The 20,011-nt window shown below is 44.1% G+C and overlaps 1 protein-coding gene across 4 annotated transcripts in view; it reads right to left on the bottom strand.

The window, feature by feature from the left end:
- The window catches only part of SMARCC1 (SWI/SNF related BAF chromatin remodeling complex subunit C1), a 139,479-nt gene that overhangs the window by 13,947 nt on the left and 105,521 nt on the right, over window positions 1-20,011 (bottom strand). For all 4 annotated transcript variants that reach the window (XM_075923022.2, XM_075923023.2, XM_075923024.2 and 1 more), the window contains one exon: window positions 14,559-14,817. In XM_075923022.2, coding sequence (XP_075779137.2) covers window positions 14,559-14,817 — 259 coding nt within the window. The remainder of the gene's footprint in view (window positions 1-14,558; window positions 14,818-20,011) is intronic.

The following is a 20,011-nucleotide window of genomic DNA, read 5'->3' on the forward strand; positions in this document are numbered from 1 at the left end:
AGTTCACACTCCCTTCTCCTGACAATAAGTGTATTAAATATTTTCCTATTGGCCCCAACAGATTTCAAGTACTAGTAAAGCTTGAATTTTTCTGCCTTTCCCTTGCAATCAAGACACTGATGCTTTTGAAAAAGAAACGGACACTTAATGGAAGGACCTAGCTGTGCAACTGAAGTCCAACAAAGCTCTTTGGAAGATGTGTATCTGGCTCTGCCACAGATATTATAACTATTATGAAAAGTCAAGTTAGGAACGTGGTAGTGCAGTGGGGTTGGCACACTAGCCTTTAACATCTAGACATCTATGTCCAAAACTGCCGTAGCTCACAAGTGAAATAAACCAGGGCAGGAAGGGGAGGTCGATACTCTGATTTTTTCACATCACAAACACCACAATAGTCTGGGCTGACTGCTTTCGCTCTGGAGCAGCAGGTTTGCCAGGTCAGGAGTGAAGTGCTTTGGCAGACCTGTGTGGAAGTCTGCTCACAGATGAGCTCAAGCCAGTACTTGGTTATTTTTATGAGCACTAAAGTCTATACAAAAAAAAAAAAAAAAAAAATCAAGAGCTGGATAACTACCACATACAGGATTACATAGCCACTTTCTGATGCAAGAGCAGACTAAAAGGGTGATCAAGGAGCACTTCACCAGAGAACTGGCAATGGGTGATACGGCATGGATCACCTGTTCTGTTCACTCTATCTGGGGGACCTGGCATTGGCCACTGTCAGAAGACAGGATGCTGGGCTAAATGGACCTTTGGTCTGACCCAGTATAGCTGTATGTTCTTACATTCTTATATTAAGTGGAGAATAAAGCCATTGAGGTTGGTGGTGTGAATGCAGAAACCAACCTTGTGCTAAAGTGAAAAAAGTTAGAGAGTGGATAAATGGTAGATAGCTTTGTAAGTATGGGCAAGCAGCTGATGTTTAACAGAACGTGGACAAAATGGACGGATTTAAATGGGAAATGAGTGTGCTGAACCAGGAAGATTAATTTTAGCAGCAATACTTTGAATGCAGGGCTGAGAGATTGCAGGCAGTGAGGCAAACAGGGAGCCAAGGCACAAACTGATCAGGGCTTGGATAAGGGTTTAGACAGAAAGGAACATTAGGATCTTGGAGATACTATGCACGAAGAAATAGCAACATTCAGACACTGACTGTGGGCCACACGAGAGAGACAAGACAGACCCATATGTCTTATATGGAAAGAAGAAAGAGACACCACCATTGGGAACCACCATTTGATGCAGAACAGTCTACCCACCAAGGATAAGATCCTGGAAGGGGCACCTTGGCTCTTCCAGTTTCTCCTGTGAGAAGGTCGCAAGTAGTCTCTTTCCCCCCACTTGCAGCATGAGAACTCAAAGCAGAGGCTGGCTGTCCTCTTCCTTCCCTGCCCTTGTTTAGTGTAAAAGGCTTCTCTGTCTACATTGAAGAACAACCAACCTCGCTTAAATGCTTTTGGATCATTCACGCTACAGATTGCTTTACTGTGGCTTACCTAGAATGGCAAACTATGGTTATAAACTGTATGGAAACCGTTTCAAATACAATTCTAGGCTGTAGTGTGGGAAGGGACTTCTTGGATGCATGGAAAAAAATCAGAAGCCTTTAGAAGTGCAGTAACTATGGGTTTATTGTTAGAACTGGGGAGCCCACACCGGTGAGGGGTGGTTTTTTGGTTTTGTTTCTCACTTGTGTGCAGCCCAACTGATTTTTCTGTGGCCCTGAGCCAAAAAAGATTCCCCATCCCTGCCTCAAAGCATCCATGAAAAGCGACTTTAGCACTGCCCCGAGAAGCTCTGTCTACATGTCTTTAAGGGCAAGGTGAACTTTTCATTTCTTAGCTTACTGCAGCAAAGTGCATGCAATTTTATTTTTAAGGCCGCTAAAATGCTTGAGAGAGATGATCCTGTCATATCTCCATTCAACCTCATACTAAGAATTCATTCAACAAAAAGTACCCAGTCAAGCCTGGATTAAGCAACTGGGCTTTACAATTGTCGGCATGGCAAAATGAAATGTTATTTTTACAGAGATAATAGTCCTTTTCACTTAATGAGAAAGATACAACTTCAAAAAGACAGAGGCTAAAGCAGAAAATGTCAAAGTGTGACCTACATAAGGAGGAGAGCATAAAAACAGCAGACATTTGAGAAGATAAAACTGAAACATTCACTAAAATGAGATTCGGCTTGCTAAAAATCCTTACTCGTTTATAGATATTAGATATTTTCTAATACATGTTAATGAAGTGTTACTCTTGTTAATAGCAATTAACCCAGGTATTCATGTTACAATGAAACCTATACACAAAGCCATCATTAATGGATTGCCCCCATGTTATTAGATGTCTCAGCTCCATTAAAGCTGACATCTGAGGGGTTACGGTGCTAGGGACTAAGACAGGTTTCACTGTTTTTATTTTAAAGCAGTGATGGGGTGGAAGAGAAGCAGAAAAGTTGTATGGTTAAACACTCACTTGCAAGTTCTTTTCCATTAGCACACTCCTCAAACAAATGGCCAACAGCTAATGAAATCAGTGCTAAGGAAGGGAGGGGACACACACACACACGACATGTAAAGTGCCCAGTATTTTCTGTTTTTCTTGGATGGACGGATGGCTGGCAGGGACATTCTTCCCCTGCTACATCTGGCGGGGGGGGGAGCAGCGATTTAAAGGTGCAGCAACTTTTTTTTTCCCCTCAATAACTTTGATCCCGTTTCCCCCTCCCCCAACCAATTTTTCCCCCCACCATGTTCAGGATTTTTTATGAAAGTATCTGGCAGCCCTAGATTCTGCATGAAGTCATGCTCTCAGCTGAGTAAGTAAATCACCTTTGAGATGTTCATGATATTTCTGTTAGACTGGTGAGTGCAGGAAAATTCTTTCAGGGGGCTGTGTGCAGGCTTCCCTGCGGAACAAATTCTGTGGTGTCACTAGACACGCCCCTTCCTCACAGTGAATGATTTTCAGAAGCAGATTCAGAAAGTTATACTGCGAACCAATCTTCAAGACATGTCCTTACTTCAGCATGTCCCGTCCCCCCCAACACACTGCAGCAGAGCAAATTCTAGAGTCAAGATCTGTGAATAATTAACCACAAAAACTCATTCAACATCAAATCTCTAGGGAGGCTGTTTCCGCTTCACTTGCATATTGTATTTCTGTTACTTCCCTCCAGCACAATTCATTCATTGCAGACTATATAGGCACCAACTCACTGATTATACAAGCACCAATTTGACCGCCAGAGTGCACTGGACTGGGGCTTTCAGGGTATTGTCTGACTGGACCCCTAGCAGCTGGAGGTTCACCATTTTTTAAAAATAACATTTCACATATGTGGTAAGATCCTTCTGCAGGAAGTGGCAAGCTGCTTAACCATCTACATGAATGAGGACAATTGCTACCCAAGGCTGCGCTGGCTAACTTCAAATATTTATATATTTTAAATAATATATATGTGTACAGGGTTAGGAAATGCTTAAACTCGCTGGAGAGCTCTGATGACATCAAAAATCCAGGACAAGTCAAGTACTGTAGTTACATCAAATATCAATCTCGGTGGAATTGTTGCCCCTTGGATGACTCCGTTATTTGCTATTCTATAAAATACTTTTTGCATGATCAGGTTTTCACAGGTGAGATGACGTAGCCACCATCTTGCTAGTAGAAAGAATCCAAGCTTCCTACTTGCAAAGATTTCAGTGGTCATTTAGAGTGCAACAGATGCACATGCACACAAATTTCTCTTTCCTACTGAGGTGCTAATAGCCTTCATTGACATCATACTCCCCCTTCCCGAGTACCTGAACCCGGCTGGGCAAGCAAATGATCTAACCAGTGAACCACATTTAGTGCTAATGAATCATGGTCATGTGCCACTTGAGGTATGTTGCACATATACTAAGGCCCAGTCTACACTAGGGGGCAATGTCAAATTAAGTTACGCAACTCCAGATATGTGAATAGCATAGCTAGAGTCAACATGCTTTAGTCTGATTTACCGCAGTGTCTCCATTGTGTGTGTGTGTGTGTGTGTGTGGGGGGGGGGGGGGGGGGGGTGTCGATGGGAGAAACTCTCTTGTTGATGCCCCTTACTCTTCTCACTCTGGTGGAGTACCAGAGTTGACGGGAGCTTGCTCAGCAGTTGATTTAGCAGGTCTTTACTAGACCCGATAAATCGAGCCCAGGAGATTGATCCCCACAGTGCTGATCTACCGGTTAAAGTGTAAACAAGGCCTGAGACTGCTAAGCAATATTAAAGCCACAGCAAAGAAACTTTAACGCAAGGCTATAAGTAGAACTAACATTGGTCATTCTATCAGAACAGGAATTAGCACAACTACTTCTATACTAAGCAATCCAAATACACAAAATATAATCCCCAGCCAATGCTTCACATGACTATAAAAAGTTGCAGTTTTAGCACAAATTAGAAAGTCCATAATTAAACAATTATCTACTAAGTTGTAAATGGGAGAATTCTACAAAGCATTTCCCACCAATATCAGTTTGCACTCCTTCTATGACCCTAGACGACTGGTTTAGTGGCAGGAGTGTTCAACAGAACAGTAACGTAAAAGAACACTGGAGAGTATTAGAAAGAAAAAAATTATCAATCCAAAAGTCTGAATAGTTACAAAGGAAAAATGACTCTTGGAATTTCCAGACTGGCTTAGAGTAACATATGGTATGACTAATATAGACAGTTAAAAACATCTGAAATTTTGGGTACTCACTATTAAATGCTTGCAAACATGCTACAAAGAAAAAAAAATCACTGAACATTTTCAATTTTCATATCACAGAAAATTGTTCTGGATCTGTGAACAGAAAAGGCAAAATTTTAATAACTGATAATACAATTATTCATCTTGATACTATAGTATATTTTTAGTGAATTTCATACTAAGATGAAAGCAATGGAGATGCTTTTATCCAGCAGGGGGTTTGCATTTTCATTGCAAGGAACTCATCAAAACATTCTGTGAATAGGCAGGTAGGTGGTCAGTGAGAACTGCATAGATCAGTTTCTCTCCCACTGGTGAACAAGACAGACCAGTGGAAGATATTTCCCCTCAGCTTTAGTTTGCTCACCCTCTTTTACTGATGGATCTCATTGGTGGCTGTAATAAGATTCAAAACAACCTCACTGGCTTGAGAATATCATGGAGAACTGCCAGAGTTTCAGTCATCTTCTGAGCAGAAGCTAGAGCCACTGGAAAAGAATCTGGAATAATTCTTAGACTTTTATTGCATTTTCTGGCTTTTTTGTGTGCGCTTCTCTTTGGTCTTTTGGAGACAGCGTACTTATTTTCAACAGGAGATTGCTCCCACTTCCTAAATGGTGCCTCTCTTTTTGGGCTGAGACTTCATAAGGATTTTTGGACTTCCTGTCGGAGAATCCCCCAATTAACGAGAAGCAACAGGCAGGTGAATCTTCGAGCACTCGTGACAGTGTCTTCAGGTATCTCTGAAGTGGGGAAAGGGGAAAAATACCAAATCCCAATAAGCTACCAAATTCTAAGCCTTTTCTCCTAAGAAAAGAAGCATCTGTAGGCTAGGCCACTGGAACACTTGTGGTAGAACTCCTCTTCTGAAGCTTCTTACAGGTTCTCCTTAAAAACAGAGCAACCTTTTGTCTGCTTCATCTCACCTGGGAGAGAGGGAAACAAAGAGAGGGAAGGAACCTGGCAGGTAATCCCATTTCAGGAATGAAACCTAAGAAAAAATTGTTCCTGGGAAGGAAGATGAGGGAGGGTTGATGGGAGAAGAATACTGCTCACTAGTGCTGCCCCAACATTTGTTTGCAGGAGACGGGATAATAGAGATGGAAGAGCTGACCACCCTACCTGCTTGCATGGATAAAAAAGGCTTCATGGCCAAATCTACAGAGCTCTGCAAATTTGCGGACATCCACAGACCACCTTGTGGATCACAGATCGGCTGCAGATAACAAATGTTGTAATTGTGAAGGGCAGAGCTGGCTCTGGAATTCACAGGAAAAGAAAAGCAGATGAATTGTCAGACTGGGGAAAGGTCACAGAAGGGTGAGCCACATTAGTCTGTAAAACTCTAAAAGAACACCCCAAAACCCCAGTAGTCCTGTAGCACTTTAGAGACTAACAAATATATATAGTATCATGAGCTTTCGTGGGCTAAACCCACTTCCTCAGATAGGGAGAGGTCAGGACCTGGACCCTGCTGGTCGTTTGATATTCCGGGTCAAAGATTACTGAAGTAGAGCTCCTGAAGGTGGATAGGATGCTATATCTGTCCTTTCCAAACTTCTGGAAAAGAACCCATTTACGTGATAGGAAACCTTTGTAAAAGAATGATACATACAGGTGAAGAGCCAGCAGCACGCTCAGTCCTTCACTGACAAAAGGAGACATACTTCCTGCCCCATGCAGATTTCCATTTAGTACTGACATGCAGTACACAATGCTGATGGTGGAACCTGGTACACGAGTTTGTTAAGGCTTTGTGGAAGAGATTAGAAACATTTAATAGACGAGAATAGAGGAGACAGGTTGCTGAAAGTTCCTCTTCTCTCTCAATCACTAACATTATTTTTCCAACTGTGCTCCAGAGCAGGAGGGAAACCAGTGTTGCATTATGATTGCTTCTCTCAAAGGTTAGGAAAGGGACTGATGAGACTCTGTAAAACGGAAAAGCTTTAGTTCACATTCCATTCTCAGCCCCAAGCAACCTAGCAGATGAGCCTGGATCAAGAACTGCAGAGGCTTCCTTCCCCTAGCTTGATCCAGACAGAATCTGGATCCATTATGCAATCAGCCACAATAGCAAATGCTGTGAGTAGGCCTTGGGAGCTGTGAAGAGCTCTAGGAGCAGCAATATGCAGTCAAAAGGAATTTGAGGTCTTATGGGTAACTCTGCCATATGAGACAGAACACATTAGCCTGGTAACTCCACTGAGGCAGGAAGTGAGAAAAGGATCCTCACTCTAGCCTCAGCTACCATCCTACTTTCTGACTGCACTTAGCACTTGAGGTAGTTGTAAGCCGGGGTTATTTTTTATCTTCTGTTAATAAATGTTTTACAAATTTCAATCACCTTGTTTAGAATCGTCTCTTCACCACCCTGTCACTTGACACACCAACTATCATTTTGTTCATGGTCTAATGGACTGTCAGTTACTACTTTTTATTCTTTACCAAGAGAAAGAGGGAAGCCAAAAGTGAACTCTGTATAATAATGCTTTTGGGAAACTGAGTAAAGTCCACAGTAGGGATGTTAAAATGTGTTTTATTTTTTGGTAAGTGTGTAACTGCTGAATTTTTCAGCGGTTACACGTTTACACATGGGGGGGAGGAGGCAGCTGATGCTTGTGGGGAGCCTGCTTAAAAGCCTGCTCTCTCCTCTGTGCTACTGCCTGATACAGAGGTAGTTGTGCAGGGATGGGGGACCTTGCCTGTAACCATGAAGGTTAACTGACGAGCCCAGGCTCATCGGTTAATCGACTGAACATGCACACTATCACATCTCTAATCCACACAGTTAAAGCATACAAACTTCTCAGGCAATCATACAGGCAACTAAGGAGTTGAAAATGGACAATTGGCACCAGTATTTTTCCCACTGAGGCCCATTAATTCTCGACCACATGCAATATGTACTGACAGTATGACTTCTGATGCTTCTGTCACCGTTACACTGCTCCATGACTTTTCCACCAACGTAAATTGAATGGGTCACTCTCTCTTACAGAAATCTGCCAGACAAGTCACAGACCACCCAATGGAGTCTCCAACAAACTCTGTAGGATGAACATTAGACTGCCATATTGTATCACTTGTCACTAATTCAAAGACTCCTTTGGATAGATCACTGTGGGTGGAGTCCTCCTAGCAATATTGGACAGCCCTGCACAAACAAGCAAGGGAATGATCTGCTCTTTTTATAAAGCCATTTAACAGAGGTGTATTGGGTAAAAGGGCTGTACTCATAGCTCAGAGACCAAAATTCTTTTTCTACAACATGGGCAATAAACGCTTATGCTTCATCAATTTGCACTCCTGTCAGTGCACCCTGGGCCCAGAAAAAGGATTTCTGCTAAGTGTGAGGTGAATTCTATCTCCACACCACGATTTTAGCACTTATGCGAGATTGTTTACCTGGCTGCCAATAAGTAGCTATTGTGGCAAAGTAGATTTGTAATGTGGGTGGCTAGCCAATAGTTATTTTAAGTTCATTAACTTATTTCAGCGAGGCCACGAAAGCAACAATTTTTTTTTGTAACAACCTTTTTGTTACTGACTGGGCTGAAGTATGATCTGGTGACCAAGAGAAAAAAAGATTCTGTATTTTACTATCATGCCTGGAGCGTCCAAGGAGGGAAATATATATGTAAGAGGGGAAAGATATAAGGAAAACACTTACATCACCCAATTCCTCCTCTTAGTATGGGATGTCTCAATCTACAGCCAAATTAATGGTACATCAAAAGAGGCCAGGATATCGATTTAGGTGCAAACAGAGCTCCAAGTAATGTCAAAATAAGCTCAAAGTTTTCACCCTCTTTGTACCCAGGAAGCAGAAACTATTTTTAAACTGGACCAAGAATCCTCCTATCGTAAAAGTGTCAATTGGATCCAATCCAGAGGCATGTGTTAATGGACTGAGCACAGAACTGGGTATCAAGAATGCCCCATTTTTAATAATGCTCTGCTACTGACTTGCTGCATGAGTTTTAGGGAAGTCATTTCTGTGTCCTGAGTTTCTTCATCTATAAAATAGGGATATATGCATCTACATCACAAGCCTGTTGGGATGACTAGATGTCTGAACTTCATTGGAAAATGTAAACCCTTTTGAAGTGTTAATTATTACTCAGATCTATCTACTCTATGATAAAAGGTAAGGTCTTCTAAACCTTCAGATGCAACAGGGCACAGAAGATCTTTCGGGGGATCAAAGAATTATTCCAGGAAAAGTTCACTGTTAATCAGCTGATAACCCTCTTTTCTCTAATGAAGGGAAGGCTCTTCCCTTCATTCATATCAATGAAGCCCACAAAGAAGCCATCATTTTCAATTACTCTAGCAAAGTCTAATACTCCCATTTGCTTACAGAGATCCAAGATATCTTCAATGTTTACCAATCCCCAAATGGAAGGGCTCCCAAATGTGGGTTGATTTCTTTCTTGTTTCACAAACAGACTGGGTCCCACCACCTCTTTTAGGATTGCTGATATTTAGTGGAGGGATCTGTGCATAAAAGTTTAGGCCTCCTTTATGAATACCACCATAATTACATTTAGATACTTCCATCATGTCCGTCTCACTCATATCCTTTTCTAAGGTAACAATCCCCCAACCTTTCTGATCTCACTTCAGCAAAGAGAGTTATCAAGGACCTGGAAAAGTTTTTGCTCCTCTTCTGAACCCCCGCCAGATCTGCAATATTCTTTTTATCATGGAATAGCCAATACAGCACACAGAGTTCCAGATGAGGCCACCACACCATAAATATACTGTATTATTTTTTACAATCTCATTCCTTACGCAACTTAACATCTTGGTAACTATTTTGACCACAGCTAGAAAGTATCTATTGGGATACCCAGGTCCCCTGCTATTAATCTTTCACCATGATGAAAACTGACTATTTAAACCTTTCCATCTCCTAGCAACTAGTTTTTGATTCATGACAATATTTTGCTTCTCACTCCTTGACTTCTTAGCTTCTTCAGCAGCTTCTTGTACAGGACCTTGTCAATGGCCTTGGATACATTTTGTCACCTGGTGGTTCTTTATGCACTACTGTACTAATACAATTAAAGAATTGTAAAAGATTGGAGAGACTATTTTCCTTTGCTGAAACTTTGCTGGTTAGACCCTTTCATATTGCGAGCTTCCAAGGTTTTTTTTCCCAATTGTTTTTAATGATCATTTCAACTACATTGCCAGGTAAAGATGTAAGGCTACAAAGACCTTGAATTCCCCTGGATCACCGTAGGGATGTTGTAAACTATATTTTTTTAAAATATGCTACCCTGCAATCCTCTGAAACAGCAGCAGGTTTCAATTAGGGATATTAGCGTTTAATCAATTAACAGATAAACTAATGCTAATTGGCTGCCTCCCCGGGAGTGAAGCTGGCAGGGGCTGGCAACTCCACTCCTAGACTACGTCTAGACTGCAAGCCTCTTTCGAAAGAGGCTTTTTCGAAAGATACTTTCGAAAAAGCCTCTTTCGAAAAAGAGCATCTAGACTGCAAGCAGTACTTTCGAAAAAGCAAGCCGCTTTTTCGAAAGAAAGTACCCAGGCAGTCGAAAAAGCCCTGTTTGCATTCAAGAATGCCTTTTTTCGAAAGAGCACTTTCGAAAAAAGGCGTTCTTCCTCGTGAAATGAGGTTTTCCGCCATCGAAAGAAAAGCCGTGTTCTTTCGATTTAATTTCGAAATAACGCGGCTGTAGTCTAGACACAGGGGAAGTTTTTTTTGAAAAAAAGCTACTTTTTTCGAAAAAACCCTAGAGTCTGGACACAGCCCTAGGGAGGCTTCGCTGCGGACTTTGCACTACAAAGCTTAAATAAACTTCATGCTGCAGAGCCTGCAGCACATGTAACCATGTAACAACTAAGATTTTAGCAGTTACCTTTTTAACTGACTTTTTACATGCCTAATTTCAATAAAACATGGTATATTTTGTTAGCAGCTAGGGTTGCCAGGTGTCCGGTTTTGAACGGGACAGTTCAGTATTTGAGGGTTCTGTCTGGAGAAAAAAATTAAGAAAATACCAGAGATATAAAATGTCCATTACAGGCAGTCCCTGAGTTACGCGGCTCCGACTTATGTCAGATCCGTACTTACGAACGGGGCTTTTCTCGCCCCGAAGGACGCGGGTGGCGGGACCGCCCAGACGCGCCACGGTCCCCCGCCTGCGTCCTCCAGGGCGAGAAAAGCTGCTCCGCGTCTCCCTGGTCTGCTGGGGGGGGGGGGGGGGGGGGGAAGGGGCGCAGCTAGTGCGCCCCCCCCCCCCCCAGCAGACCAGGCTTTTCTCGCAGATGCCTGTGGTAGAGCAGCTGGGGCGCTGCCGGTTGGTCCCGCAGTGCCGCTCCTCGGCGCTACTGGAACAACCCGGCAGCACCCCAGCTTTTCTGCCCCAGGCGTCCTGATTCAGCTGCTGCTGGTCAGTTTCAGCAGCGGCTGAATCAGGACGCCTGGGGCAGAGCAGCTGGGGTGCTGCTGGGTTGGTCCAGTAGCGCCGCTCCTCGGCGCTACTGGATCAACCCGGCAGCACCCCAGCTGCTCTGCCCCAGGCGTCCCCAAGTCAGCTGCTGCTGAAACTGACCAGCGGCTGACTACAGGAAGCCCGAGGCAGAGTTGCTCTGCCCCGGGCTTCCTGGAATCAGCCGCTGATCAGTTTCAGCAGCAGCTGACTTGGGGACACCTGGGGTAGAGCAGCTGGGGTGCTGCCAGGTTGGTCCCCGCAGCGCCGAGGTGCAGTGCTGCGGGGACCTAGGCAGCGCCCCAGCTGCTCTGTCCCAGGCGTCCAGATTCAGCTGCTGTTGAAACTGATCAGCGGCTGATTCCAGGAAGCCCAGGGCAGAGAAACTCTGCCTTGGGCTTCCTGTAGTCAGCCGCTGGTCAGTTTCAGCAGCAGCTGAATCTGGACGCCAGTTCCGACTTAAGTACAAATTCAACTTAAGTACAAACCTACAGTCCCGGGGACTACCTGTATTTTCTAATTAGGTAAGTTTTATTATTATTAGGAGTATCAGTACCTAGTTGCGAACTGCCTGGCTGGTAGACACGCTCATGCTGCGGACGGGTAGCACCACGGGATCTCCGTGTGCCCGGGTCAATCCTGCTCCCTGCCAGCTGATTCTCTCCCCCCCGCTCCCTCCCCAGTCCCGCTCCTCCCGACCCCCTCCCGACCAGCCCCGCTCCCCCCGACCAGCCCTGCTTCCTGCCGGCCGGTTCTACCCTCACCCCTCCCGATCTCCCCCGGCCAGCTCCACTCTCCCCGACCTGGTTCCCACCAGCCAGTTGCCTTGCTCCCTCCCCCCGCATCCTCGCCCAGCCAGCCCTGCTGCCCCCAACACCCCTCCTCCCCTGCTTCCCACCAGATGTTTCCCCCTCACCCATCTTCCCGGCCAGCCCTGCTCCCCTCCTGGCCGGTGTCCCCCCCGCCCATCTGAGACCAAGTGTGTCCAGTATTTTTTTTGAAGCCACCTGGTAACCCTATTAGCAGCTCAGTTACTTCACACTTAAGCTCCTTAAGAACTCTTTGATGGACCATTTTGGTCTACAGGTTGGACATTCCTGGTCTGGCACTGACTGGTCCCAGATGCAAGATTTTGACAGACCAGAGGAGGTGATCCGAGCCAGACCCCGGGTGTTGCCAGACCAGAATGTCCTGGTTTATAGAAGTGAAACCTTCAGTGACCTATTGCATTTTTATTTATCAATTTGCTTCCATACCTTGTCTTCTGACACCTCAATTTCAGATATCAGAGGGGTATCCATGTTAGTCTGGATCTGCAAAAGTGACAAGGAATCCTGTGGCACCTTATAGACTAACAGATGTATTGGAGCATAAGCTTTTGCGGGCAAAGACCCACTTCATCAGATGCATGTGACGAAGTGGGTCTTTGCCCACGAAAGCTTATGCTCCAATACATCTGTTAGTCTATAAAGTGCCACAGGACTCCTTGTCGCTCAATTTCAGAGTATCTCATCTATGCTATCAGAAACTAATTAGCTCAGAGTTAAGAAAATCTGTAACATTTTTGGTAAAATGAAGAAAATGTGAAGAAACCATTTAGCTTGAACCTTAAACTGTGATTAGGGACGTTACATTTTGATTAATCAGCTAATTGGGTAATTGATTAGTAGGTGCTCACTATCCCGTCGTGCCTCTCCCACCTGCGGCTCTTGTATATTTCAACGGGAGAGAAACAGCAGAAATCTACACCAGTGAGGACCAAAGCAATCCCTGCTGCGTGGCTCTTCTACATTTCAAAGGGAGAGGAGCAGCAGTTGGGACAGGTGCGAGTGGGTTGTTTCAATCCTCACTCGCGTCGTTTCCCTGCTGCCCTCTGCCTTCCCTGGAGATGGTGCTGGAGGGAAAACAGCTTTTAATCTGGCTCCCTGCAGCACCAGTTTGCGCTCCCCTCTCCGATAGAGGCAGCAAGTGCGGGGGAAGCGACTCGCTGAGTTCCTACTCAATAATCTGATAAGAATTTGCTTATCAGGTAGTCAACTAGTCGATTACATCCCTAATTATGATACTTTCCCCAGACATTATCTGGAGATTTTCCCATTACAAAATCACAGATCCACTCTGGACTTTAGCAGAATAAATCCATGATTTATCGTAGTACTATAATTTGTCTTCATTACTCTTCTGTCTCTGAAGCTCTTAATTTTGGATTCTCATGGATGCGTATGTCCTTCTTGCCCCACGTATAGGATCTTTCCATAGCTTGTCCTTTCACTCTCTAAAACGTTTCTACAATCTATTTCTTCCCTCATAGTCCAGTATTAACGCTCATACTGGAGCTACTACAATCTTCCCTATCATCACTCCAGCCCATTAATCCTTCTTGATTTATACTTCTTCACTCTTCAATCTAAAATCCGAAAGATAAAATATCTTTCCAGATGCTGTGACCAAGTCACCATCGTCTGAACCTCAGAGACCCCTCAGTGTTTTCCTATCACAGAGTTGTAGGACTGGAAGGGGGGACCTTGAGAGATCAAGTCCAGTCCTCTGCACTAATGGCAAGACTAAGTATTATACAGACCATTCCTTACAGGTGTTTGTCTAATCTGCTCTTAAAAATCTTCAATGATAAAGATTCCAGAACATCCTTAGGAAATTTATTCCAGCACATAACAACACTGACAGTTAGGAAGTTTTTCCTAATGTTCAACTTAAAACGCCTTTGCTGCAATTTAAGCTCACTGCTTTTTGTCCTATCCTCAGAGGTCAAGATCAGTTTTTCTCCCGCCTCCTTTTAACACCCTTTTATGTCTTTGAAAACCTATGTTCCCTCTCAGTCTTCTCCAGACTAAAGAAACCCAGGTTTTTTCAATTTTCCCTTGTGGGTCATATTTTCTAGATCTGAACGAAAGATCAGATTACTCCACTTGCGGCCTAATCAGCGCAGAGTAGAGCAAAAGAATTGCTTCTTGCGTCTCACTTACAGCATTCCAACTAATACATTCCAGAATGAGACTTAACATTTTATTTTTTGCAACCAGTGTGTTGCAAATTATTAAATTACTGACTCATAATTAGTTTGTGATTCACTATGATCCTCACATGAGCTGTGTTAGTTCTATATTGCTTGTAGTTGTGTCAAGTCACCGAAGATCCCAAACAAAATTGCATGAAACACGAATAATGTTAGCCATTCTGGCCTCAAACTGCATTTCCGTTCTATAAAAAGAGACACCCTTTACAATAAAAAGGCACATTACATAAGTACATAAGTAGCGCTCTGTGTAGTTTCAACTGTCATCACTTCTTCCTCTGGCTTTAATCAATGCTGATGATCTTTTATAAACTCTTACCTGGCTGGGGTGGATGAGGCGGGGGCATCTGGTGGTGCATCATAGGGTATGGAGGGGGCTGCTGATGAGGCAGCATGCCTGGATGCCCCGATGCCCCAAGTGGGTTCATGCCAGGCCCACTGGAATGCTGGTGCGATTGTTGTGTGTTCTGACTGTGCTGCTGCTCCATTTGCTGGCGGGCCCTTAATTCTGCATATTTCAGCTGCTCCATATGGAAGTTCTGTCGTTCCGTCAGCAACTGCTGCCTTTGCTGTTCTAACTGCAGTCAAGAGAAAAAACATTCAAGTTAGAAATCTGAAAAGATGTAAGAAATGCTCCCCCAAACACCAGAAATTCTTGTTACCAATTGATAACTTACCTGCTCGGCTCACCACTATTGGCACTACAACTACAGTTTAACCCAAGATAGTCTGTGTAATGTTCACTCTCTCTTCTGATGCAGTTTCTGACCCATATTGCACTATAGGAAAGATAATCCTCAAGAAAGAACAGGGTACACAGCCAGAGGAGCTTTCTATACAAAGATTTCACCACCAAATTATGCCCAAAGAACATGAACAAAGTTCATATAGGGTGTGAAGTCTATGAGTGAAATCTATGCATGAAGGTATCCCTTAACCACCGATTTGGATTGCTGAGGCGAATATAGCTTCCTGTTTGGACTAGCTGTCTTTCCCTTGAACTTTTAAAAAACACATTGTTACTGTGGTTTAGGTACAAAGCTTTGTAACAGGCAACCTAGAGATTGAATAAATAAGCCAGCTGGAGAAGACATTCCTTTCAATAGTGCTGTTACTAATTTTCTCATTATGGATAGAAAAGTTCATACAGAAACCGTAGCTAGCTCTAAGCCCAGCAAAACGCAACAGATAAATGTGCGTCCTTGTACCCCCTATGTTTTAACCTAGTTGAGATATACCACAACATAAGTTTTTATCAGATCCATCCAAACTCACTTCTGTTCAGTTAGACAGGAAAGAAAAGCAAAAATGGAGGGAAATTGGATTCTTGAGAATCACTTATAAATTTTGTCAGCTTTATCACCTTATTTTAAAAACACATCCCTTGTGCTAGACAAGAAGCTGATCAGACACCAAATACCAGCCTTTGAGACACCTGCTCATATATTCCACTCTCAGTTTCTCTGCTCTCTCAACACAGGTGAGTTACACTTTGTGAAAATGAACTGCCATGACTAGATACCGATTAAACTCTTCTTTGCCTTCCCCGGGAAGAATGAAGAGAGAGGTTGTGATTTCTCAATAAAACAAAAACCTACTCCCCACCCCGGAAACTAAATATCCACACTCTATAAACTTGTACAAGCCCTCCCTGAGTTACAAACGTCCGATTTAGGAACATCTGCACATACAAAGGAAAGCTCACCTGCAGCTTCAGAGGAGAAGGCAAGAGACACAGGTGGTGGTGAGCACAAGTGCTGGCTGGCTGACTCTGGAGGAGCAGGTGGCGGTCGTGCAGCCACTGTCTGGAGAGAAGTGGTGCTTTGAAGGGGAAACTGGTGCTTCTCTCTAGCCACCAGCTGCAAAGCTGCACCCTGCTCCTCTGGCTCGAGCTGCTCGCTGCCTCCTGGTGAGTGGGGGATGGAGCACAGGGCTGACTGTAGGATCCAGCATTGAGCCTTCAAAGGAGGTTGGGGAGTAGCAACAGTCAGGGGATGCACCCAGAAGTCCCTTTCAGTATCTCCACCTACCTCCTCATCCTCCAACTAAACCTGCCTTTCCGCAAGCACCAGCATTCAAGGCTAAATAAAAAACTATTTCTATGATTTTTCATTGCAAATATAGAGTATTTCAGCAACATTATGGGTTAAATAAGTGTTCGTGGGCTAGCCTGTGAACCTAGCTACTATTTATAACGTTGTTTCTATAAGAAAATGTGTCTTGAGTTTCAAACCACCAACTTACAGATGAAGTTCTGGAGCGCAATCCATTTGTAAGTTGGGGACTTTCCATAGCTCTTCTCTCAATGTTCAAATAGAAGCATTAAAGCTACAATACAAGCTATAAGAACATATGAACGGCCATTCTGGGTCAGAACAAAGGCCCATGTAACCCAATATCCTGTCTGCCAACTGTGACCAATGCCAGGTGCCCCAGAGGGAAAGGACAGAACAGGGAATTATCAAATTGCCCCGTTGCCCATTCCCAGCTTCTGACAAACAGACGGTAGGGATACCATCCCTGCCCACCCTGGCTAAGAGCCATTGATGGATCTATTGCCCATGAATTTTTCAAGCTCTTTTTTGAACCCTCTTATAGTCTTGGCCTTCATAACATTCTCTGGCAAGAATTTCCACAGCTTGACAGTATGTTATGTGAAGCAGAACTTCCTTTTGTTTTAAAAATTGATTAATTTAATTTGGTGACCCCTAGTCTTCTATGATGTGAAGGAGAAAACAACACTTCTTTATTCCCTTTCCCACACCAATCCTGATTTTATAGACCTCTATCATATCCCCCCTTAATCAACTTTTTTCCAAGCTCAAAAGCCCTAGTCTTATTAATTTCTCCTCATATGGCAGCCTTTCCAAACCTCTAATCATTTTTGTTGGCCTTTTCTGACGTTTTCCAGTGCCAAGATATCTTTTTGGAGATGGGGTGACCACATCTGCATGCAGTAGTCCAGATGTGGGCATATCTTGGATTTAGAGAGAGGCAATAAAACATTCTCTATCCCTTTTTTAATGATTCACCAACATTGTGTTTGCTTTTTTGACTGCCACTGAACACTGACTGGATGTTTTCAGAGACCTCTCCACAATGACTCCGAGATCTCTTTTTTGAGTGGTAACAGCTAATTTAGTCCCCATCATTTTAGACATAAAGTTGGGCTTGTATTTTTTATCAACACTGAATTTCATCTGCCATTTTGTTGCCCCGTCAGCTTGTTTGTGAGCTCCTTTTCAAGCTGTTCACTATCTGCTTTGGATTTAATAATTATGACAAGTTTTGTGTCCTCTGCAAATTTTGCCACACATCCTCAGCTGTGAAGACCAACGCAAAGAATTCATTTAGTTTCTCTGCAATGACCTTATCAGAGAATCAGAGGCTAGGAAGAGACCTCAGGAGGTCAGAATCCAACCTCCTGCTTAAAAGCAGGAGCAATCCCAATTAAATCATCCCAGCCAGGGCTTTGTCATGCCAGGACTTAAAAACTCTAGATTCCACCACTTCCTTAGGTAACCCATTCCAGTGCTTTACCATGAAATAGTTCTTCCTAATATTCAACGTAGACCTCCCCCACTGCAACTTCAGACCATTGCTCCTCATCTACCATCATCCTTGAGTGCTTTGTTAGCATCTCAATTGTCCAATGGTCTGACTCGTCGTTTAGCACAGCGGTTCCCAATCTGCTAGTCCACGAACCAGTATCGAACCGTGAACCGCAGGCTGCCATGGCTGTCGGGAGAGGCATGTTCTTCCCTGCCTCTCAGCCAACCAGCACCAGACTGGGGTGGGGTCTTCTCTTGAAAGTGGAAGAGTGGTTTGCTGCATGGTAGGAGGGCTGTGCGGAGCCGGGCACGGCAGCCTTAGAGCAGCCACAACCCAGGCAGCAGCGCTCAGCTGGCAGCTGGGAGGCAGTGCAGGGCTGGCACTGGGGGGTGGGGCTAGTGCTGGGGGGCTCGGAGTGGGGGGATCTAAGAGGTGGGAGGCTGGCAATGGGGAGGTCTTGGGGTGAGGCTAATACTAGGAAGCTCTAAGGGATGGGGTCTCTAAGAGGTGGGGGGCTGACACTGGAGTGGGGCTTGTAGTGGGTGGGTTCTGGGGCAGGGCTGGCATTTGGGGTCTCTGGGGATGGAGCTAATATTGGAGGCTGGCACTGGGGGAACCACGGAGGAGCTGAGTGCAATGGGGCTCTGAAAACAGGAAACTGGTACTGGGGGGGTCCTGGTGGTGAGGTGCTGGCACTGAGGCGTTTGTGATGGGGGCTCTGAGGGCAAGACACTGGCACTGGGGGGCTAGGTGCAGGGGACTCTGCGGTCAGTGGCAGGCACTGGGGGTGGTAGAGGGCTCTAGAACTTAGGGCTGGCACTGCGGGGCTCTGGGGGCCACGGACATTTGGTGGACTGGCAAAATTGCAAATGAATATGCAAATAAAATGTTGCTGGTCTGCCAAAAGTTTGTGAATGGGTTTATCAATCCACCATATAAAAAAGGTTGGGAACCACTGGTTTAGCAGGCTTCCTGCTTTTGATGTACTTCATTTTATTGCTATACATTTTTGAGTTTCTGGTTAGTTGTTCTTCAAATTCTTTTTTGACCTTCCTAATTATATTGTTGCACTTCATTTGCTGGAATTTATGATCCTTTCTATTTTCCTCACTAGGATTTAATTTCCACTTTTTAAACTATGCCTTTTTATCTCTCCCTGCTTCTTTTACTTGGTTGTTAAGCCACAGTCGGCACTTTTTTGGTTTTCTTACTATGTTTTTTATTTTGGGGTATACACTGAAGTTGAGCTTCTATTATGGTATCTTTAAAAAGTTTCCATGCAGCTTACCGGGATTTCACTTTTAACACACTACTTTTTCACTTCTGTTTAACTAACCTCCTTATTTTTGTGTAGTTCCCGTTTCTGAAATGAAATGCCATGGTGTTGGGTTACTGTGGTATTTTTCCTGCCACAGAGTTATTAATGTAATTATAGTATGGTCTATGGCATGCAAAGAACAGGTTTTCTGCAGTCAGAGTCCTTTGCTCACTGCAAACACACTTTAAGATTTCTAGAAGAACTCCATCCCACAAAACACACAGCGCCACACTACCAAAGTGTGAGTAAAAAACCCATGTGGCCACAAAACATGCAACAGAACCAGATGGGGAGCAGAGCTAATGAATAATTTAAAGCTCTTGTGGAGGGCTATTTTTCAGCATGTAATGACCACAATGTGCTTATTCATGCTGCCATGATTTCTTTGTCCTTGACTAATTTGACACTTTACCAGGAGGAACATACTCAAATGAAAAGACAAATACCCCAATGGGGTAATGGCGCATGTGTGAAAACAGAAACAATAGGTGGCAGGCAGTTCACAGCAGAATTGCTTCAGGTGCCCTGAGAGCAAGGCTTAATAAAAAGAGATCGCACTGCAGCCTACCTTAATATTCTAACACATTCCTGCTTCTCCATCTGCAGGCCACCTTCTCTTGTTGCAATACATGTAAGGAGGGCAATTCTGCAGAATGTCACTACAAACTTCTCCGCAATGAAAACAAATGTCTAGCGATGTGTGTCAAGTCTAAATGCTGGCGAAAGCTTTTCTTCTACACATTTCCTCCACTGGACTGGCAAAACATATAGGCGGACAAGGCACAGAAAGTCACACAGAAGAGACTCATGAAAGATGAAGACTCATGTGAAACATACGTGAGCTGTGATGCACATCAGGTCTAAAATTGATTCACAGACAAAGCAGCAGGTTTCACATGCTA

This window comes from Pelodiscus sinensis, chromosome 2 (genome assembly GCF_052426305.1).
Source record: "Pelodiscus sinensis isolate ZL-2025 chromosome 2, ASM5242630v1, whole genome shotgun sequence".
Classification (NCBI taxonomy): Eukaryota; Metazoa; Chordata; order Testudines; family Trionychidae; genus Pelodiscus; species Pelodiscus sinensis.